Source organism: Nycticebus coucang, chromosome 6 (assembly GCF_027406575.1).
Source record: "Nycticebus coucang isolate mNycCou1 chromosome 6, mNycCou1.pri, whole genome shotgun sequence".
Classification (NCBI taxonomy): Eukaryota; Metazoa; Chordata; class Mammalia; order Primates; family Lorisidae; genus Nycticebus; species Nycticebus coucang.
This window is the reverse complement of record NC_069785.1, coordinates 35,830,362-35,847,984: the sequence shown is the minus strand read 5'-3', so window position 1 is coordinate 35,847,984 and position 17,623 is coordinate 35,830,362. Positions and strand designations below refer to the sequence as shown.

Genomic DNA, 17,623 nt, shown 5'->3' with positions numbered 1-17,623 from the left:
CAAGGGGATAGGAAGAGCCAAGACAATCTTAAAGAAGAACAAGCAAGTTAAAAAAATTAGCAGCCATATACAAAACTTAAAGCTACAGTAATTAAAAAATGTAGTGTTGGCACAGGATGGGAACATAGACTAATGGTACAGAATAAAGTACCCAGAAACAGACTCACACATATATCGTCACCTGACTTATAAAACAAGGCACCACTGCAAGTGCATAATCTCTTCAATAAATGGTGCTGGACCATTGGATATTCATACAGAAAAAGATAATTTTAATCTCTACTTCAAGCCACAGGAAAAAAAATTACAGGTGAATTTAAACCTAAGTGTTAAAGGTAAAACAATATTTTTGAGTGGTGAGCAATAAGGAAAGAAGAAGAAACAATCCAAGTGCCATCAATGCGTGAGTGGATTAATAAATTGTGGTATATGTATGCCATAGAATACTATGAGCCACAAAAAAGGAGATTTTGTATCAACCTGGATGGAACTAGAGAACATTCTCCTCTGTGCAAGTATCACAAGAATGGAAAAACAAACATCACATGTACTCTGAACTAAACTGGAACTAGTAGATTAATACCTACCTGCTAATACCGGAGAAAAACTCAATGAAACTCAAGTGGGGGAGGGGGAAGTGGGAAGTAAATTCCACTCCCAGTGGGTATGTGGCATGGGGATATTGCACACCTCCTGAGAGAAGGACACGCTTACCTCTCAGACTTCAACTTCATAAAAGCAAACTATGTAACCTAATCACATGTGCCCCATGTTAATCTGAAATAATAAAAAAGGCAAAACAATAAAAAATTCGTAAAGTATCACAAGAATGAAGAAGCAAATATCCATTGTACTCAATACTAATATGAAGTCAGTAGATGATCTAATTTACACTCACATAGGAGGAAAACTTCTTTCAATTCAAGTTGGGGGTGTGGAGAATGAGGGAGGGAGTAGAGGGGAGGAGGTGGGGTTTGGGGTGCTCTCGCTTCATGGGCACAATGTAGGGGTTTAGGGAACACCTTTTGGGTGCTGGACACACCTACAAGAGGGGCTCTCCCTAACAAAGTCAAGTATTATGACCTGGTTGTTCGTACCCTCACATTTACCTGAAATAAAAAACAAACAAAAATTCTAAGGGAAATCATAGGAGATTAGTTTTATGACCTAAAGAAAGCCTAAGCAAAAAAAAGTTGACAAATTTGATGAATTAGATTTCTTTCTAAATTAAGAACTATTATTTACCAAAAGATGCTATTAAGAAAGTAAAAAAGGAAAGCCATAGAATTGATTATAGTATATATATTCGAAAAAGGATCTTTTTAAAAATGTATAAGGAACTCTTGAAAATCAAAAAAGAAAAGACTAAGACTCTCCCAAATGTAGGCAAAAGAAATGTCACAAAACAGGAAATCCAAATTTCCAGTAAGCATTTGAAAAGCTATGAAACATCAGTAGTAAACAGTAATGAAATGCATTATTAAAGTCTAAATTATATACAGATCACTAAACCCTCCCTGCTGGAATGGGTAAAATTATAGACTGTAAACAGTAATTTAAAGTGAGGAGGTAACTAGAACTCTTATATATTTCTTATGGGAGGAGATATTGGTACAGCTACTTTGGAAAATTATTTGTGCACCCATAGAGTACACAAATATTAAGTATATAAGTTGGTGAATTTTTATACTTATATACACACATGGTGACATCACTTAGATCAAAATAGAGAACATTTTGACTGGGTCCTCCTGTTAGCCAATATTCTTTGCTAATGTAACCATTACTCTGATTTCCATCATTTTTTAAAATCTTTTTTCAAACTTTATATAAAAGCAGTATGTTTAAAGAGCACCCAGGACTGTCACTTCAGTCCATCAGGGAGGCCTTTCTTCCACACTTACATTTCTTTTTCAAGAAGCAGCACCTCTTTTTCCTTTTCTAGATGTCTCAGAATTTCCTGGTATCTCTTTCCATGAAATAAAAACAAAATATTAGTCATAAATTAAAATTTCCATATTTTAGTACAATGTCATTTATAAAAATATTTTGCTAACCACACATCAGTGTGCACACACAAGTAAAAAGGTGTTCTAATAAAAAACTGAGAGCGATTAGTGACCAAAATGGACACGAGAATAAGAGGGTTCTCACTCTGGACCCAGCTCGTATTCAAATCGCAACGCTGACATTTACTAGCTGTGTTCCCCAGAGCATGTTCCTAACTCCTTAAAAGATCACCCTTAAAAAGTGACTGAGAAAAAGTATGTTCCCCAGTGGCAGGTTCTAGCCTCTTGAGAAATCAAGGAACTCATGGCCTTGGAGAAATTTTGCCTTTACTCTGACTTTCCCCCCAGAGGTGGGATACCTTTATGTAGTGGGCCTGGTCCTCACAGAGCTGATACACAGATGTATAGTCACTCTTTGTCTAGAAAGAAAAAACATTTACAAACCCCATGAGCCAAATCATAACCAAACCCTGGCTGTTCTCTGGAGCCCTCTCTGGTATACTGGCCAGCTGGCTGGTTGCCTAGCAACTCCTTACTTGACGGGACAACAAGCACATCACAAAGAAGTCATCTCATCCAGTCACATACAGGGTCTAATTTTCAGCAAATTTCAGTATTTGCCCAGGTTTCCATATGTCTCTTGGGTGAAATATGAGATGTTTTAAGCCACTTAGTTTGGGGATACAACACTGGTATTAGAGGTAGAGGAGTGTGTAAGAAATGGTAAGAGCAGTGCTTTTAATAGAAGTTTGCTTTCCCTTCACCAGCCTGAGAATCAGAAATTCATTTGTCAGATGTTCTAGCTCCACCCACACCTCAAGCAGTTCTATTTCCTTTTTTTTTTTTTTTTTTTTTGAGACAGACTCTCAAAATGTCACCCTTGGTAGGGTGCTGTGATGTCACAGGTCACAGCAACCTCAAACTCTTGGACTTAAGCAATTCTCTTGCCTCAGCTTCCCAAGTAGCTGGGACTACTGGTGCCCATCACAATGCCTGGCTATTTTGTTGTTGTTGTTATTGTTGCAGTTGTCTTTGTTGTTTAGCGGGCCTGGACCCGGTTAGGACCTGCCAGCCTCAGTGTATGTGGCCGGTGCCCTAACCACTGAGCTATAGGTGCTGAGCCACAAGCATTTCTATTTCTAAGACCCCTGGAATTCTCTCATTTGTGTCCTGGGCAGACCCCAGGGAGAAGACACATGGCCTCCACTTTGGTCAGCTGCTTCTCTTTCTTTGTGCAGGACTTTTGTAGTCTCTTTCTTTGTGCTGACTTTTGTAGTCTCTATGGAAGACAATGAGTGATGGTAGAAAGTTAACAGCCTTCCCTTGTGGAAGGCAAATGGGGAATTATTATTAACAATTTAGGGGGGGCATTGTTATTACCATTTTACAGCTATCTTATATGAATGTCTTAGGGACTGTGGGGTCACTGCAATCACGATCTCATTCTACTTGTGGAATATGAGAAAAAACTATTGACTCTTGGCATGACAAAACATTTCATTCATGAATCTTCTTTTTTTAACTTTCCTTTTACAAGCCGTAGTCATGTGACCTTCTCTGGCTCTTCTGAAAGGTCCTCTCACCTCACTCTTGACAGTGGCCATGAGCAAGAATAAGTCTATTCTACCCTGGAAACAATTAGGATCTGTCCTCATCATTTGGTCAGGGGCCACTTGCCAGAGGGAGATGCCCCAGGAAAGGGAAGCCATCATGCAGGTACTGCCTGCCCTGTGCCCTGTGGCTCCAGTTGTCAATCTCTCCTACCCAAGAAGCCATCTCTACTTCCTATTAGAGAATAAGGGGTCACTGAGGTCCTGCATGGTGCTAAAGGGACACAGGGAGCATCGCTCATGCTTGCCAGTCACTACCCCATGATTCTGCTATCCCCAAGCAGTGAGGAGGTGAACATATATCTCTCTGCAGAAAATAAAAACCAGAGTCAAGAGAAAGAAATTCAATATATGAAAACTTTTTCTAAAGTCAGACTTGAGAATGGTTGAATAGCATCATGAAATCCCTTCTTAGCCTATTCTGTTAACTATGCTGAATTATGAACAGCCACCTCTAGGTCTTGTTCTGGGTTTGCCTGGAGCATACTTCCCCACTTGGTCTTCTAGGGAAATTATTCATCCTTTCAGATTTAGTTTGGTATCATCTCTTATAGGAAACTTCCTCTGTCCTCTGCCACACCCTCCTAAGATCTACAGCTGGCCTCCATCTTCCCTGCCCACCTCTGCATTATAATTATCTGACTGTCAGTATATTTCCCCCAGTAGACTACCAGCTCCTAAAAGGCACAATATACAACACCAATATCTCTTGTCTCTGCCCATAATGTTATCTGTCATATGAAAGGAACCCTGTAAATGTTTATAGAATAACAAAATTGGCATCAACGATCAAAGAGTACAAATATCCCTTTGGCTCTCAGTAGACAGCTTAGGCAGCTTACAACCTAAATTTGCAGCAGGCCTAATGTAGTTAAGATATTCTGTACTAAAGACTCAATTTCTTTTTAGGAGCCACAGGTAAGAAATATATTCTGACAAGTTTCATTAGATACCTAAAATTTCTGGAAAAGTACAAGCTTATAAAAATGACTCATCCCTCCTATTCCTTGAAATTTGCCAACTCTCTTCTTTGCAACCTCTCCTCTTAAAGCTCCAGATGAAGAGGGAAAACAGGAGTAAGAAGCAAATGTTGTGGACAGAACATAGCTCAAGGACTCCTTAGCCATCTCTGCTGCCAGTTGGTTAAATTGTTTTGACATTGAAGACCAAAGTCTTTTACTCCAAAAAGTGTGACCTGAAATCTAATTTAATCCCTATACCTCCCTGGTGTTGGCCTCCCTCATTTCCTCTGATGGACAGTTATTTAAACAACACATATTACCATGGTGACGGTTATTTTTCATAGTGCATACTAGATAGAATTAGAGAAAAGTTATAGATACTGTGTTATGCCACACAATTCAGCCTGGCAGAGACTCATCGACTGTTCACATTTTGAAGCCAGCATGTAGTTGCAACATCTATTTCTTTCTTTTTTTTTTTTTTTTTTTACAGTTTTTGGCCGGTGCTGGGTTTGAACCCGCCACCTCTGGCATATGAGGCTGGTGCCCTACTCCTTTGAGTCACAGGCACCGCCCACAACGTCTACTTCTTATAAATTAACTCTCTCTTCCTTATTGTTCCTGTTTTGTAAATGACTAAGAGAGACCAGAGACCAGAGGTTCTCCCCTTATAATCACTGACCTTTATCATAGATTAACTGACTTTTTTTTGGTCCTATGCAAAACTCAGACTATTAAAAAATAATAAAGAATATTGATTTCTATTCCTAAATAAAAATAGAAAGCAAACTAGATGATGCAAAAGACTCCCCATGACTGTTAGATCTTCAGTGTGCACTCTAGGAGGCCAAGGTGGGTGGACTGCTTGAGCTCAGGAGTTTGAGACCAGCCTGAGCAAGAGTGAGACCCCATCTCTAAAAAAAGGAATAGAAGCCTGTAGCCCCAGGTTTTTGGGAAGCTGAAGCAAGAGAGTCACTAGCGCCCAAGAGTTAAAGGTTGCTGTCAGCTGTGACCCCACAGCACTCTGAGAGTAAAAAAAGTGAGACTGTCTCAAAAAACAAAACAAAACAAAAAAAGAAAGAAAGAAGGAAAAGAAAAGAAAAAAGAAAGAAAGAAAAAAGAGAAGATCTTCAGTGTCAAATGGTGAATCTACCTTTCCTGGTGCCTGTAAATGAATATAACCTCTTCAGAAAGAGGTATGGAGAAACCTCAAAGAATTCAAATTAGACCATCCATTTGATCCTACAATCCCATTACTAGGCATTAGCACAGAATGTCATAAGGACATTTGCACTGGATTGTTCATCACAGCTCAATTTACAATCACCAAGATGTGGAAACAACCTAAATGCCCTCCAAACCAGGAATGTACTAACAAACTGTTTTATACGTATACCGTGAAATACTATTCCACCATTCAAAAAGATGGAGACTTTACATCTTTTGCATTATCCTGGATGGAACTGAAACACATTCTTAGTAAAGTATCACAAGAATGGAGAAGCAAGTATCCAATGTATTCAATACTAATATGAAGCCAGTAGAAGTAAATGATCTAATACACGCCCACATAAGAGAAAAACTCAAATCAATTCAAGGTGGAGAGGGGAGGAGGTAGGAGGATGGGTGTGTTCCCACTTAAAGGGGCACAATATTAGGGTGTATGGCACACCTCTTGGGCACACAATTATAAGAGGGGCTCTAACAAGTGCAAACACTGTAACCTATTTCTTTGTACCTTCAAATTAAACTGAAATAAAAATAATAAAATTTTTTATTAAAAAAATACTTCCCCCCCAAACAAAACAAAAAATCCATTACCTCAACTAATCTGATTACTGTATCTATGCGCTAGCCTTAAGTGGAATATGTTGAAACCCTGTTAAGCTTCCCAAACCATATCTACATTTGGAGCACTTGCTTTCATTCTTTGAAATCTCTGTTCCTGAGTGGCCATACTCAAGCTTTGTGCTAGTATGAAGTCATTTAATTATACTTCCTGAATCTTGTTATTTAAGATCAACAATATTATGTACAAGTTCTTGGCACGGTATCTGACACACAGACCGTTCTCAGTGTTGCCTAGTAAGAGGACCAGTTTAATTTGAAGAGAAACTAACGTTTTTAAAAAAAAAACCTAAACCTATTAAATAATTGAAACCTGGGTTCAATATTTATTAGACTATTAACTATTTAATTAATTATTAATTTCTGCCAGCGTTCTCCAGGGAGAAAAGTATGAAACACGGGCCATCAATATATCCAAAAACACAGTCTTTACTCCCAACAACGCCTTTCCACCCAACACCCTTCAGCCCAAGTCTCGATTTCTAGCCCGGGCGACAAGATCCAACGCAACTCTCAGGCCACTTGCACCTCCCGCTGTCGACTTCCAAAAAGCCTCTTAAATCCGGCCACCAGAGGGTTTCCGCCAACAGAGGGTTTCCGCTTCGAGGATATTTGCATATCGATTGCTTATTGGCTGCTAGAAAACACTCGCTCTTCTTATTGGTTAACACTACAGGGCAAAATCCCGTGAAGACTGTCTACCGCCGCCGGGTGACTAAGCAACATAGGCATGTACACTTCCGTTTCCGGTTCGCCACCGGAACCATGGCGACTGCGCGGGTGTTGGGGTGCCTCTTGAGGTTAGGCAGAAGATGCCGTGGCCTTCGAGTACCTCCCCACTCCCGGGTGAGTGCCTACTTCCCCTGCTGTCGGAGAGACCGTAGTTTTGCGGGGACAGCTCTGCTCCGAAGAGGAGCGAGTTTGGCAGCCCTTCCCCATAGTGAGCGCCCTCCGCCTTCCTTTCTGCCGGCAATTAGCTTTTCTTTCCTGGCCGGCAGGCACTCGCCGCCCTAGTGCCTGGCATGACCCGGGTAGATAATAAGACCGATTTTCTGGAGAAGCTGCACTATCGCAAGCACCCTGGCATCTTGAAGTTACCGCACTTGCGGCTGCCGCAGGCACTGGCTAACGCAGCGCAGGTATTGCTGCTGGGTGAGTAACAGAAGGAAAGGGGAGCCGGAGAAGAAATGGGATTCTGCCTGGGCGAGAGTGATTCCGCTTTTCATCTTTGGCTCATAGAGAGCGCGATCCCGAATGTGGAGAAGCAGGTGCAAACACTGACCAATTATCTCTGGAGTCGCCATTTGCCTGTAGAGTCAGCGGAGTTACAACGACGGGCTATGCATCTTGAGAAAAAAATTTTGGACACCCAAGGTGAGACTTAAGAATAATTAAAGAGTAAGCCATGTTGAAATATCAGTGGGAAATAAAGAGTAGGAAATAATTTTACAGTCTCTAGATATTGCAGTTTATTGGACTTTCTGACCAGAATACTTGTTAACAGTGATGCCTTACTAAGAGAAGGTAGATTATTCCGAAGATTGCCTTTGGGGTTTAGATAAAGGCCAGAGTGCCCCAGTATGCTGTTGAAATCCAGATAATTTTTTTCCTGCAAGTCCATTGAATTAGGACCCCCTACGTTTTTATTCAGATGAAATAAAGCTCCTGTATGGCTCCCTTACAGTGCTGAAACCCCCTTCGGGGTTAGGGGATTAACATAATTCGTTATTTTCATGATTGTGAACTCCTTAAATTACAGACCTGCCTTTTATTCATCTTATGTTTCCCGCATATTCTACAGTATCTGGCTCAGAACAAGTGATTAGTAGATACTTGCTCAATAGTACTAAGCTGATCACCGTCATGATACTTAGATTCCAGGCTTCTTTCCTCCTATAGGAGTATTGGCAGTTGTCATAGTTTTAAATGATTGAGGAAATGTGCAAAATTATATCCTGTCCTACTCTTTAAATTTTTATCATACGTTCCTTTAATGTAAAACAAAACCTGTGGGATAGGGTTGGTTAAGTGAATAAGCTGCTATTAGAGACGAAATACTATCTGATAGACTCTGGTAGTTACAGTTACTCCTACCTGAAATTTTTCTCTAGATTTGCCTTCCCTGCTGAGCTTTGAGGCTTTTCTCTGTTAGGATTAGGAGAGGACTGTGTGGCAGTATATTCAGATATGGGATCTGAGCCCTGTTCTCCCTAGGTCCTCACTTCCAGTCCTTGTTCTCACCCCAGACTTACCTCAGACAGAGAAGAGACTTCATGGAGCAGTGCTACAGGCCCTGCGTAGAACTACCTACCATTGGCAAGAACTGAGGTAAAGGGGACTAGAGAGGATACAAAAGAAAGGAAACTTGGACTTCAGAAAGAGAGTTGGAGGAGTACAACTACGTGTGTGTGTGGGGGGGGGGGTAGTGTTTTTAAAGAGCTACCTGGGTTGTTAAGGCTCCCCTAGGACCCTTCATATTGGAGAGTGAAAGGCCTGAGCTAGAAGAGTCCTTTCCAAAGATCATTTCCTAAAAATTTGGAAGGTAATTAATAGGACTGTAGTTATTTCCCAGGTCTGACTGTCTGATTTCTACGACAGCTACAGTGAGGGACTGAGCCTGGTGTATATGGCAGCAAGACTGGATGGTGGCTTTGCAGCAGTCTCCAGAGCATTTCATGAGGTGAAGTCCCTTTGCCTTTAGTTCCCTTATTCATAGTCTTCTGGGCTAGGGATTCTTAGAACATTGCATATGCATTTTTTTAAAAGAGGTTCTCTTCATCCTCTGAACAGATTCTATGACCAAGAAAGGTATAGAATGTTTTTGGAGCTTCCTGGTCTATAAAGTATTTATATTTAATTTAAAAAGATATTCACATCTCACCTTTGATTCATATTTACCAAAACCCTAAATAAATATCTAATTACCCTACTGTGGGGTGTCATGTGTTTCTTCAGATCCAGACTCGAAATCCAGAGTTCCAGCCACAAACCTTGATGGACTTTGGCTCTGGTTCTGGTTCTGTCATGTGGTGAGTAGCAAATCCTTGTCGTTATCAGTTCTAGCTCTAGAGCAGCGGTTCTCAACTGTGGGTTGTGACCCACAGGAACTATATTAAAGGTCTGCAGCATTAGGAAGGTTGAGAACCACTGCTCTAGAGAGTCATTCTTGTATCATGCTAATATCTAGAGACTGGGAAACCAGAGGGAGAATAGGAAAATTGAGAGCCTAGAATATTTCTTCCTCTGATTAGGCAACGCATAACACTCTGATTTCCCAGGAGTGAGGTTGAGAGTCAGTGGGTCTCTGGAGAGGATGTTCTGTCATGAGAATTAGTGATTTATATTTTGCCATCTTAGGGCTGCTCACAGTACTTGGGGCCAGAGTCTACGTGAATATGTGTGTGTGGACAGCTCAGCCGCCATGTTGGATTTGGCAGAAAAGCTACTGAAAGGTGAGGACAAACAATAAAGGAGAGCATTTCCAAAGTTGATGGAGTTGAACAAAGCAATACTAGAAGGGGTGTTTTATTGGGAAATGGAGAGAGGAGTAAATATTGAATGAGTCTTGTCTGCTTCCAATGTTTTGGTCAAGAAGAAGGTACTGAAGGCTTTTGCTAGACAGTCGGATGGGTTGAGTAAGTTTAACAGGTTGGGAGACCCAGTATTCTCCGTGCCTTTTTTTATATTTGCTTACCCTATTGCATTTCACTCTTACCTAGTGTTTTTCTGTATTCTTGGGGCCGTGCTTATTATCTGGTTATCTCTTCAGTTTACATCTGTGGCTGTTAACTTCCTATACACTCACAGCTGCCACATCTCTTTCCTCCACAGGTGGTTCAGAATCTGGGGAGCCTTATGTTCAAGGTGTCTTTTTCAGACAGTTTCTACCCGTATCACCCAAGGCAAGTGGCAGTATTTAATTTAGAGTATTTTAATGTGAGATGTAGCAGATGGAAAAGTGTGGCCTCAGCAACCCAGCATTGAATATTAGAAGATAAAAGAGCAATAGAAGAAACTGAGGATAGGACTTGGTTGTACCCTTGGAATGGGGAGACATTGGGTCTGTCATGTTCCTTGTCTTGGTCCTCAGGTACAATTTGATGTGGTGGTATCAGCCTTTTCCTTAAGTGAATTGCCCAGCAAGGATGCCCGCACGGAGGTAGTTCAAACCTTGTGGCGCAAGACAAGTCATTTCCTTGTGAGTTAAAATCCCTTTTCCCCACATTTCAAGTCTTAAAGCAGCTTCATGGATTTCGTGCCTTTTCTTCTCTCATTGTCTTCATTTGTGAACATTTTTCTCCTTTGGGTCTCTTTATCCTTTGAGAGTCTCCATCCCTGTGATATGTATAATGCCCATTTACTTTTAGGCCCTACTCCATCTGGGAATGTTCTTACAGAGCTTCTGACATTTAAGTTTTCATGTAATTCGGGACTTCTGCTTATTTTCCCCTTTTGTGAACAGGTATTGGTGGAGAATGGAACAAAAGCTGGGCACAGCCTTCTCATGGAGGCCAGAGACCTGGTCCTTAAGGTGAGGTTCCTTCTCTTTCCTTCATTCCCCCACCCTTCTGTCCCCAATTACTGTTACTCCCCTGAAAACTAAAGATGCCATCATACATTGGTAGGGGTGACTCTCAGGAAACTAAGCATATAAAGTCATTACAATAAGGCAGTTGTTGGTAGATGAGGGCCTATGAACCAAACGCAACCTGCCACCCATTTTTGTGTCAGCCATGTGTATTCATGCCTCTGCTGTCTGTGACTGCTCTTGCACTATAGAGTTGAATAGTTAGGGCAGAAACACATTTCACCTACTTTCTGGCCCTTTCTGGCCCCTGATCTAGGGCATTGCTGACCCCAAAACTTTATCACTGTGGTGTAGTATGAGCCAGTGTGTAATCAGAAATTCAGTTGTCCTAGAGTGGGATTTTTTTGGAAAGTGGAGGTTGCTGACAAAGGAGGGCACCATACCATGTGCCAAGTTCTTGCCTTTTTCTTGCTGTTAAGAGAAAGTTCTTTAGAATATTAAAAATGCAGCCAGCTTAACTCAAAGGACATAGTTAATCCTTAGTTGATCATTATTAGAATAGAATATTAAAGGCGTCCTCAATTTACGAAGTGAAGAGATTGAGTTATGAAAATAGATTCCTCAGACTGAACTTTAATTTCCTTTGATTTCAGGGAAAAGAGAAGTTGCCTTTGGACCTTCAACCTGGTTTTGTCTTTGCCCCAGTGGGTATTTTTTCTGCCTGAACTCAGGCATGGCCAGAAACAGTGATAGGGGAAAGCTTAGCCACTCTCCACTGTCCAGTTCCTACCTAATGATTCCCCTGGCTCTCCCTACCCCCTGCTCCTGTCCTCCCTTCTCCCTGGCCCCTTGTGACTCTATCATTCTTCAGTTCTTCAGTTTTATGAGCAGTGACTGTCTGTCTCACTTCATGTCTTTGTGTTCACAGTGTCCCCATGAACTTCCTTGTCCCCAGTTGACATCCTCTAAGCCCTTGGCCTGTAGCTTCTCCCAGGCATACCATCCCATCCCCTTCAGTTGGGTATGTACCCTGGGGATATTGCAGCAGGGAGAAAACAGTTTAGGAAAGTAGGGAGAATAAGAATCAGGTGGGAGGAGTTGGAGAATTGAGTAGCCTGGAGCCTGCATGTGTATGATTTATACAGCATGAAAAGGGATATAGGAATGGGGTAAGGCTTAAAAAGTTTTTCCCCTTATCTTTATCCTTGAAACAGTCTTTCTATCCTTATGTTAGAATAAGAAACCAAAGGAGGAAAAGTTCTCTATGGTGATCCTTGCCCGAGGTTCTCCAGAAGAAGCTAATCGCTGGCCTCGAATCACCCAACCTGTCCTTAAACGGCCTCGACACGTGCACTGTCACCTGTGCTGTCCAGATGGGCACGTGCAGCATGCTGTAATCACAGCCCGCCGGCATGGCAGGTACAGGGGATGTGACCGGAATTAGTGGGTTGTGCCAACAACCCACAGCTCCACTGACATCTCTTTTCCATAGGGATTTGTATCGCTGTGCCCGTGCCAGCTCCTGGGGAGATCTTTTACCTGTGATCACTCCGTCTGAGTGTCCCCCATCCCCTGCTCAAGATCCCTCTGATTATTGACAAGGATGTGTGATAATTACTTTCATCTATCATGCCTGCCAAGGCCGAAGCTTCCTGGTATCCAGGATAAGAAAGGTGGTACCCCCAAATGTCTGAGTTGGTTTTTTTTTTATTTTGTTTGTTTGTTGGTTTTTGAGATTTTAATAATAAAAAAAACATTTTTTTAAAGAATGGAAGTGGATTTTCATGATTCTTAGAAGATCTATGGGTCAGTTGTCCTGGCCTTTTCTGTGAAGAGAAAATCCTCAGGTTTTCAATACCAAGCTTCCCACATAAATCTCAAGCTCCCTTTCTCCTGTAAGCATACTGCTTCTACCTGAGATCCGGACTTCCCCAGGAAGATAATTGGATAGTGGGGAAAGCCACCTCCAGATCTCTGAAAACTGGCTCAACAGGTCTCAGGATTGTTGTATGAGCCACCTGAACAGAGACCCAGCAGCTGCCTGGCCTCTGTTTTTTTCTGTCTCCTTCCCTTCCATCTTTCCCAGGCTCCCTCAGCTACCCTAGAGATTGTCCCACACATTTCCCTTTCCCTTTCCCTTGAGAGTTGATTCCATCAGGACGGAATCTTCCATCTCCATGCCTATATATGCAGGCAGGCTCCTTCCATTTACTGGGTTCATTCCTGGTTTCCCTTAGGCCTTTCTGTTTCAGGGGCTAAAGCAACTTTCTTCTGTGGTAAAATTCAGAAGTACCTCTCCTATAATTCTTACCAGGAAACAAGCGCACAGTCAGAAGTTGTGACAGTAACAGTGTTGTAATGCCAGAAATCTCAGCTCTCCAACTAGACGTTTCCGTGCCTGGAGCTATTTTCTTGGGGTCATGGGAAAGGGGAATCCCTTCCCCTAGTAGTTCCCAGAGTGGCAGCAGCACCACCTCTCAGCCCCACCTCTTTACCTTCAGGTGGCCTCAAATCCCCTCTGAAAGGGTGTGCTTCAGGTATCAGCACTGCAACCTCTAAGACTTGGGATGGGCTGGAGAGGGTATGGAAGGCTTAGATCAAATGTCCTGAGTGAGGCAGGACCAGACTGCTCCCAACACAAAATAGCTGGGAAGCAGATAGCATAAACTGCCCTACTTTGGATTAGACCAACCCCAGGTATGAACTAAGACTAACCATAGTCCTTAGGTTAGTCGTGGTGTTGAAGTGAAGACAGCCCTGAGCTGTGCCTGGCAGGGAGTCTGGAGTTTCTGGTTTCCATGCTCAGGAAGGCCAGGGGAGATGCCTCCAGGCAGGGGGAGGGTGGGCCGGGGAGGGCCCAGGTCAGCTATGCAATGCTGCGCAAGTAGGGGCGACACAGAACAGAAAAGGACATCGCAGTCTCCTGAAACTCAGGGGCGTGGATTCTCCAGCTTTGACTACCTAAGACACCACTGCTGCTCCAAAGATTCTAACTCTATACGTCAGTTCTGAGGCCTCTGCTTAACCTGCATCCCAGAGATGGAGCCACTACTAGGAGTAAAAATCGGCTGCCTGTTTGCCCTGCTGGCTCTCACTTTAGGCTGTGGACTTGTTCCCATCTGCTTCAAATGGTTCCAGAAGGGTGTAGCCACAGGTACAGATACACCGCCCCATCTGTGTTCCGTAACCTGAGTCTCACCTCAGTCCTATCCTTGTACCTTTCTCTGATTCTCTGAACATCCCCAAACTTGCGGGATTGGTTACTGCCTATTACTCTTTATTCACCTGTGTCTGTCTCCTCTTTAGCAACCTTCCATTTACCTTCCAGTGACGACCTTCCTTTAGGTCGTCATCACTGCGTTCTCAGCTTCCTGGGCTGCACTTCTGCTGGTGTTTTCCCTGGGAGCAGGACTCATGCACATGACTGCTGAAGTTTTGGAGGAAATTGAATCAGAGTTCTTGAAGTTCATGGTGCAGGTGAGCAGCAGAGATAACTGAGCTGCAGGACTGAGGCCAGAACCAAGGAAAAAAGCAGGGGAAAGTGATGGAGCCAAGGACATGGAAGCGTGGAAGGCAGACAGCTCTTTGTGAAGGCAGGTCAGATTGGGCTTTGAGGAAAGCAGCATTGCTGAAGAGACAGGAAGCCAAGCTGCTGCTTCCTCCCTCTAAGTCTGCTTTCTCCCTAGAACAGGACAAAAAGTGAGGGAAATTCTTCTGATGATGCTGATTCAGCTCATGTCCCACCAGCTTCTACCCGAAGATGAGTAGAACCGGAGAGTCCTTTTATCCCCAACCCCTTCTGAGAGGAATGTTTGAAGAATACCAAGAATCCCTCCTGCTCCCCAGCTCAGACATAGAGAGGAAAGGAGGAGCCAACCCCATCCTTTTGGGTTTATGGGACCCCAGCAGAAGCTCTCACTGTACTCTTTGATTTCATTCTATCCCTGGACCCTCTGATGTACTCCACCTCGTTTCCCCATGTTTCTACTCCTGTTGATACTAGATCCCTTAGTCCCTCTGGCATTCTAGTTGTCACGTGTGGGTATCTATTCTTGCCTTCATTCCCCTACCCATTATTGACTTCTGTTACATTTTCCCATTCTCTTCTATCTTCCAACCCCACGTCCATCCAACTCCCTGTCTTCCTTTCCCATCTCACAGCCCCTCGTTCTGTTCCTAGATGGAGTATCCCTATGGAGAGCTCATCATCTCCCTGGGCTTCTTCTTCGTCTTCTTTTTGGAGTCGCTGGCACTGCAGTGCTGTCCTGGGGCTGCTAGAGGATCAACAGTGCAGGAGGAGTCAGGTGGGGCTCATGACTTTGGACTCCACAGCCATGGACCTCTCCCCTCACCTTCACGGAGTCCCCTCCGAGCATTCGTGCTCTTGCTGTCACTCTCCTTTTACTCGGTGTTTGAGGGTCTCGCTGTGGGGCTGCAGCCAACAATAGCAGCCACCGTGCAGCTCTGTCTTGCTGTCCTGGCTCATAAGGTGCTCATAGTGTTTGGCGTAGGACTGCGGCTGGTACAGACAGGCACTGGATCACGATGGGCCGTGTTTTCCATACTGTCCTTAGCTCTCATGTCCCCTGTGGGCCTAGCCTGTGGGCTGGCTGTGGCTAGAGGGGACTCTGAAGCAGGGCAAGGCTTAGTCCAGGCTGCGTTAGAAGGTGTGGCAGCCGGCACCTTCCTGTACGTCACCTTCCTAGAAATTCTCCCCAGGGAGCTAGCTGGTCCTGAGGCCCCTCTAGCCAAATGGGGCTGTATAGCTGCTGGTTTTGCCTTTATGGCCTTTATGGCCTTATGGGCCTGAGAGATTCCTGGCTTTCCTGATGGAACTCCCTACCCCCAGGAGACATCTCCCAAATGGCTTTGGCCCTCAGACATTTCTTCACTGACACTAAAGACATTTACTAGGTACCATGCCCACCAAACATCCTTTTCCTACCTGAGATCCCATTTCTCACCCAGAACTGAGAAAAGGATGTTTGGTTAAGTGTCTATTAATTGGAGAATTAGTATAGAGACCATTGTAAAACTGACTGTTGTCCTGTTTATACTGCTATGTGTAATAAAATGTCCATTCTACCCTTCCCCTTTAGCCATATTGTATTTCATTTCTGCTGGTGCAGAAAGTGGTGGAATGGGGCATTGGAAAAACGAGTGTTGGAAGTATTTTCTTATGGAATTAGGGCCCCTAGCTGTTCTGTCAGTTGCCAGCCACAGCCCCAGACGTGGGAGCCGGACGTGGGAGCTTCGCTGAAATTCCAGCAAGCCCCTCCCACCTGACCCACAGGAGTTGAGAAAATGAGCCACAGTTCCAGCATTTAAAGGGAAAGAATTTTAAAAACAGAAACCATGGGGACTGGTCATTTTCCTACACCAACCATCCACCCTACTCCAGGACCTCTGACCAGCTGCCCATATGTGCCCAGTAGACTCGAGGTAGCCAAATGGAGCCTGTTTCTATCAGGTTCCTCTTTTTCTCTCTGAGCCCCGTGTGGCTTCAGGGATACTATTGCTCTTCTTTGAGCCCTCTCTCTCCTTCCGCTACCTTGTGCTGAGGGATTAAAAAGCTGTGTGTTTGGAGAAGGGGAAAGGCACCAGATAAATGCCTGGGGTGACTACTTGGCTCTGCCAGGACTTAGTGGCTTTCTTTCTACCTGCCCCGCGAGTTGTCTTTCAGTTTGAATAACCCATATGGTGTGTTGCTTCTCTTAAAAACTACTAAGGAAAATAGAAAAGAGGTTATCTTGCATTGGGGAGGAATAGGATGACTGTTGCCTAGCCCCAACCCGTGAGAGGGAGGAATATCTCAGACTTACTGGAGAAACGGGGAAAGAGAGGACGCGCCCTGTGAGCTCTATTTTGCCCTGCTAGTATTTGCAGTGTGGAATCCCAAGTAGCCTTAACACAGACAGGATCTCCTGCATTTCATTCTTATCTATCTTTGTCTCTTGTCAGTACTCTTCCCCTCCCTACAAAGCAAGAAATATTATCCTTCTCATAAGCCCAGTTTATATGTGTAGGAATCAGTGAGAAGGCAAGCTCCAGACAAACATGATTGATAGATAGATAGTCTAACATAGAAAATAATTTCTTGGAAGCACCATCCTGTTGTATTTTCCATTTGATATTAAATGCAGTAGCATAATACACCCAGAACAGTGCTTCGTTGTAGTAATAATAAAACTTCTACACTGAGCACCTGCGACACGCCAGGCCCTGTGCTATTATCGTGCCTTCACGACCCCGACAGGTACATGTTATCCCCATAGTTAAGTCCAGGGAAACCAGCTTTCAGAAAAGTTAAATAATTTGATCATATAGCTAGCTGGGCTTCAAGCCCATGTTTCTCTGACTTTAAGAGAAGCTTAATATATAGATTCTCTTCTCCTTCCTTACCTTTACCTTACCAACCCTTCCCATCTCCCCAGGATCCTCGAAGAAAGCAGATAGTACATTGGATAACTGAGAGAGATCAATAAAGGGAATATTGAGTAAGGTGTGGGCAGGATTTGAACAAAGCAATCCTGGGCTGAGTAATGACAATGCTGTTTCGTGGGCTGAAGAGAAAGGAGCAGCCACCAGAACCAGAGAGGGGCATCCAATAAGAGATAGGATGGCCTGTGGTAGAGGGAAGCAGCCAACCCGCAGGGACCCGACGAG

General features: G+C 43.6%; 2 protein-coding genes across 3 annotated transcripts; both read left to right on the top strand.

Annotated features, from left to right (window-relative positions):
• The first annotated feature begins 7,151 nt into the window (after window positions 1-7,151).
• Window positions 7,152-12,718, top strand: METTL17 (methyltransferase like 17). Of its 2 annotated transcripts, XM_053594781.1 has the most exons (14): window positions 7,152-7,275; window positions 7,428-7,581; window positions 7,669-7,803; window positions 8,676-8,757; window positions 9,028-9,109; window positions 9,385-9,458; window positions 9,787-9,881; window positions 10,261-10,331; window positions 10,520-10,627; window positions 10,892-10,960; window positions 11,611-11,661; window positions 11,886-11,978; window positions 12,192-12,376; window positions 12,450-12,718. In XM_053594781.1, the coding sequence occupies exons 1-14, from the start codon at window positions 7,195-7,197 to the stop codon at window positions 12,553-12,555; spliced, it is 1,386 nt and encodes a 461-aa protein (XP_053450756.1). In that variant the 5' UTR covers window positions 7,152-7,194; the 3' UTR covers window positions 12,556-12,718. The 2 variants fall into 2 exon arrangements, with proteins under 2 accessions (XP_053450756.1, XP_053450757.1); XM_053594782.1 differs by lacking the exon at window positions 11,611-11,661.
• A 142-nt stretch (window positions 12,719-12,860) lies between these two features.
• On the top strand, window positions 12,861-16,047 carry LOC128588136 (zinc transporter ZIP2-like). Its single transcript, XM_053594783.1, is given in 5 exon segments — window positions 12,861-14,111; window positions 14,303-14,355; window positions 14,357-14,434; window positions 14,644-14,694; window positions 15,138-16,047. Coding segments are annotated over 5 exon segments (927 nt in total). The 5' UTR covers window positions 12,861-13,996; the 3' UTR covers window positions 15,768-16,047.
• Window positions 16,048-17,623: the final 1,576 nt, after the last annotated feature.

Excerpts from the sequence above, each read along its gene's own strand:
- METTL17 (XM_053594781.1), top strand. The coding sequence starts at position 7,195 with ATGGCGACTGCGCGGGTGTTGGGGTGCCTCTTGAGGTTAGGCAGAAGA. Across the intron at positions 9,110-9,384 it reads TCTCCAGAGCATTTCATGAG|ATCCAGACTCGAAATCCAGA; the intron begins GTGAAGTCCCTT and ends GTGTTTCTTCAG. Across the intron at positions 11,979-12,191 it reads ATCCCATCCCCTTCAGTTGG|AATAAGAAACCAAAGGAGGA; the intron begins GTATGTACCCTG and ends TCCTTATGTTAG.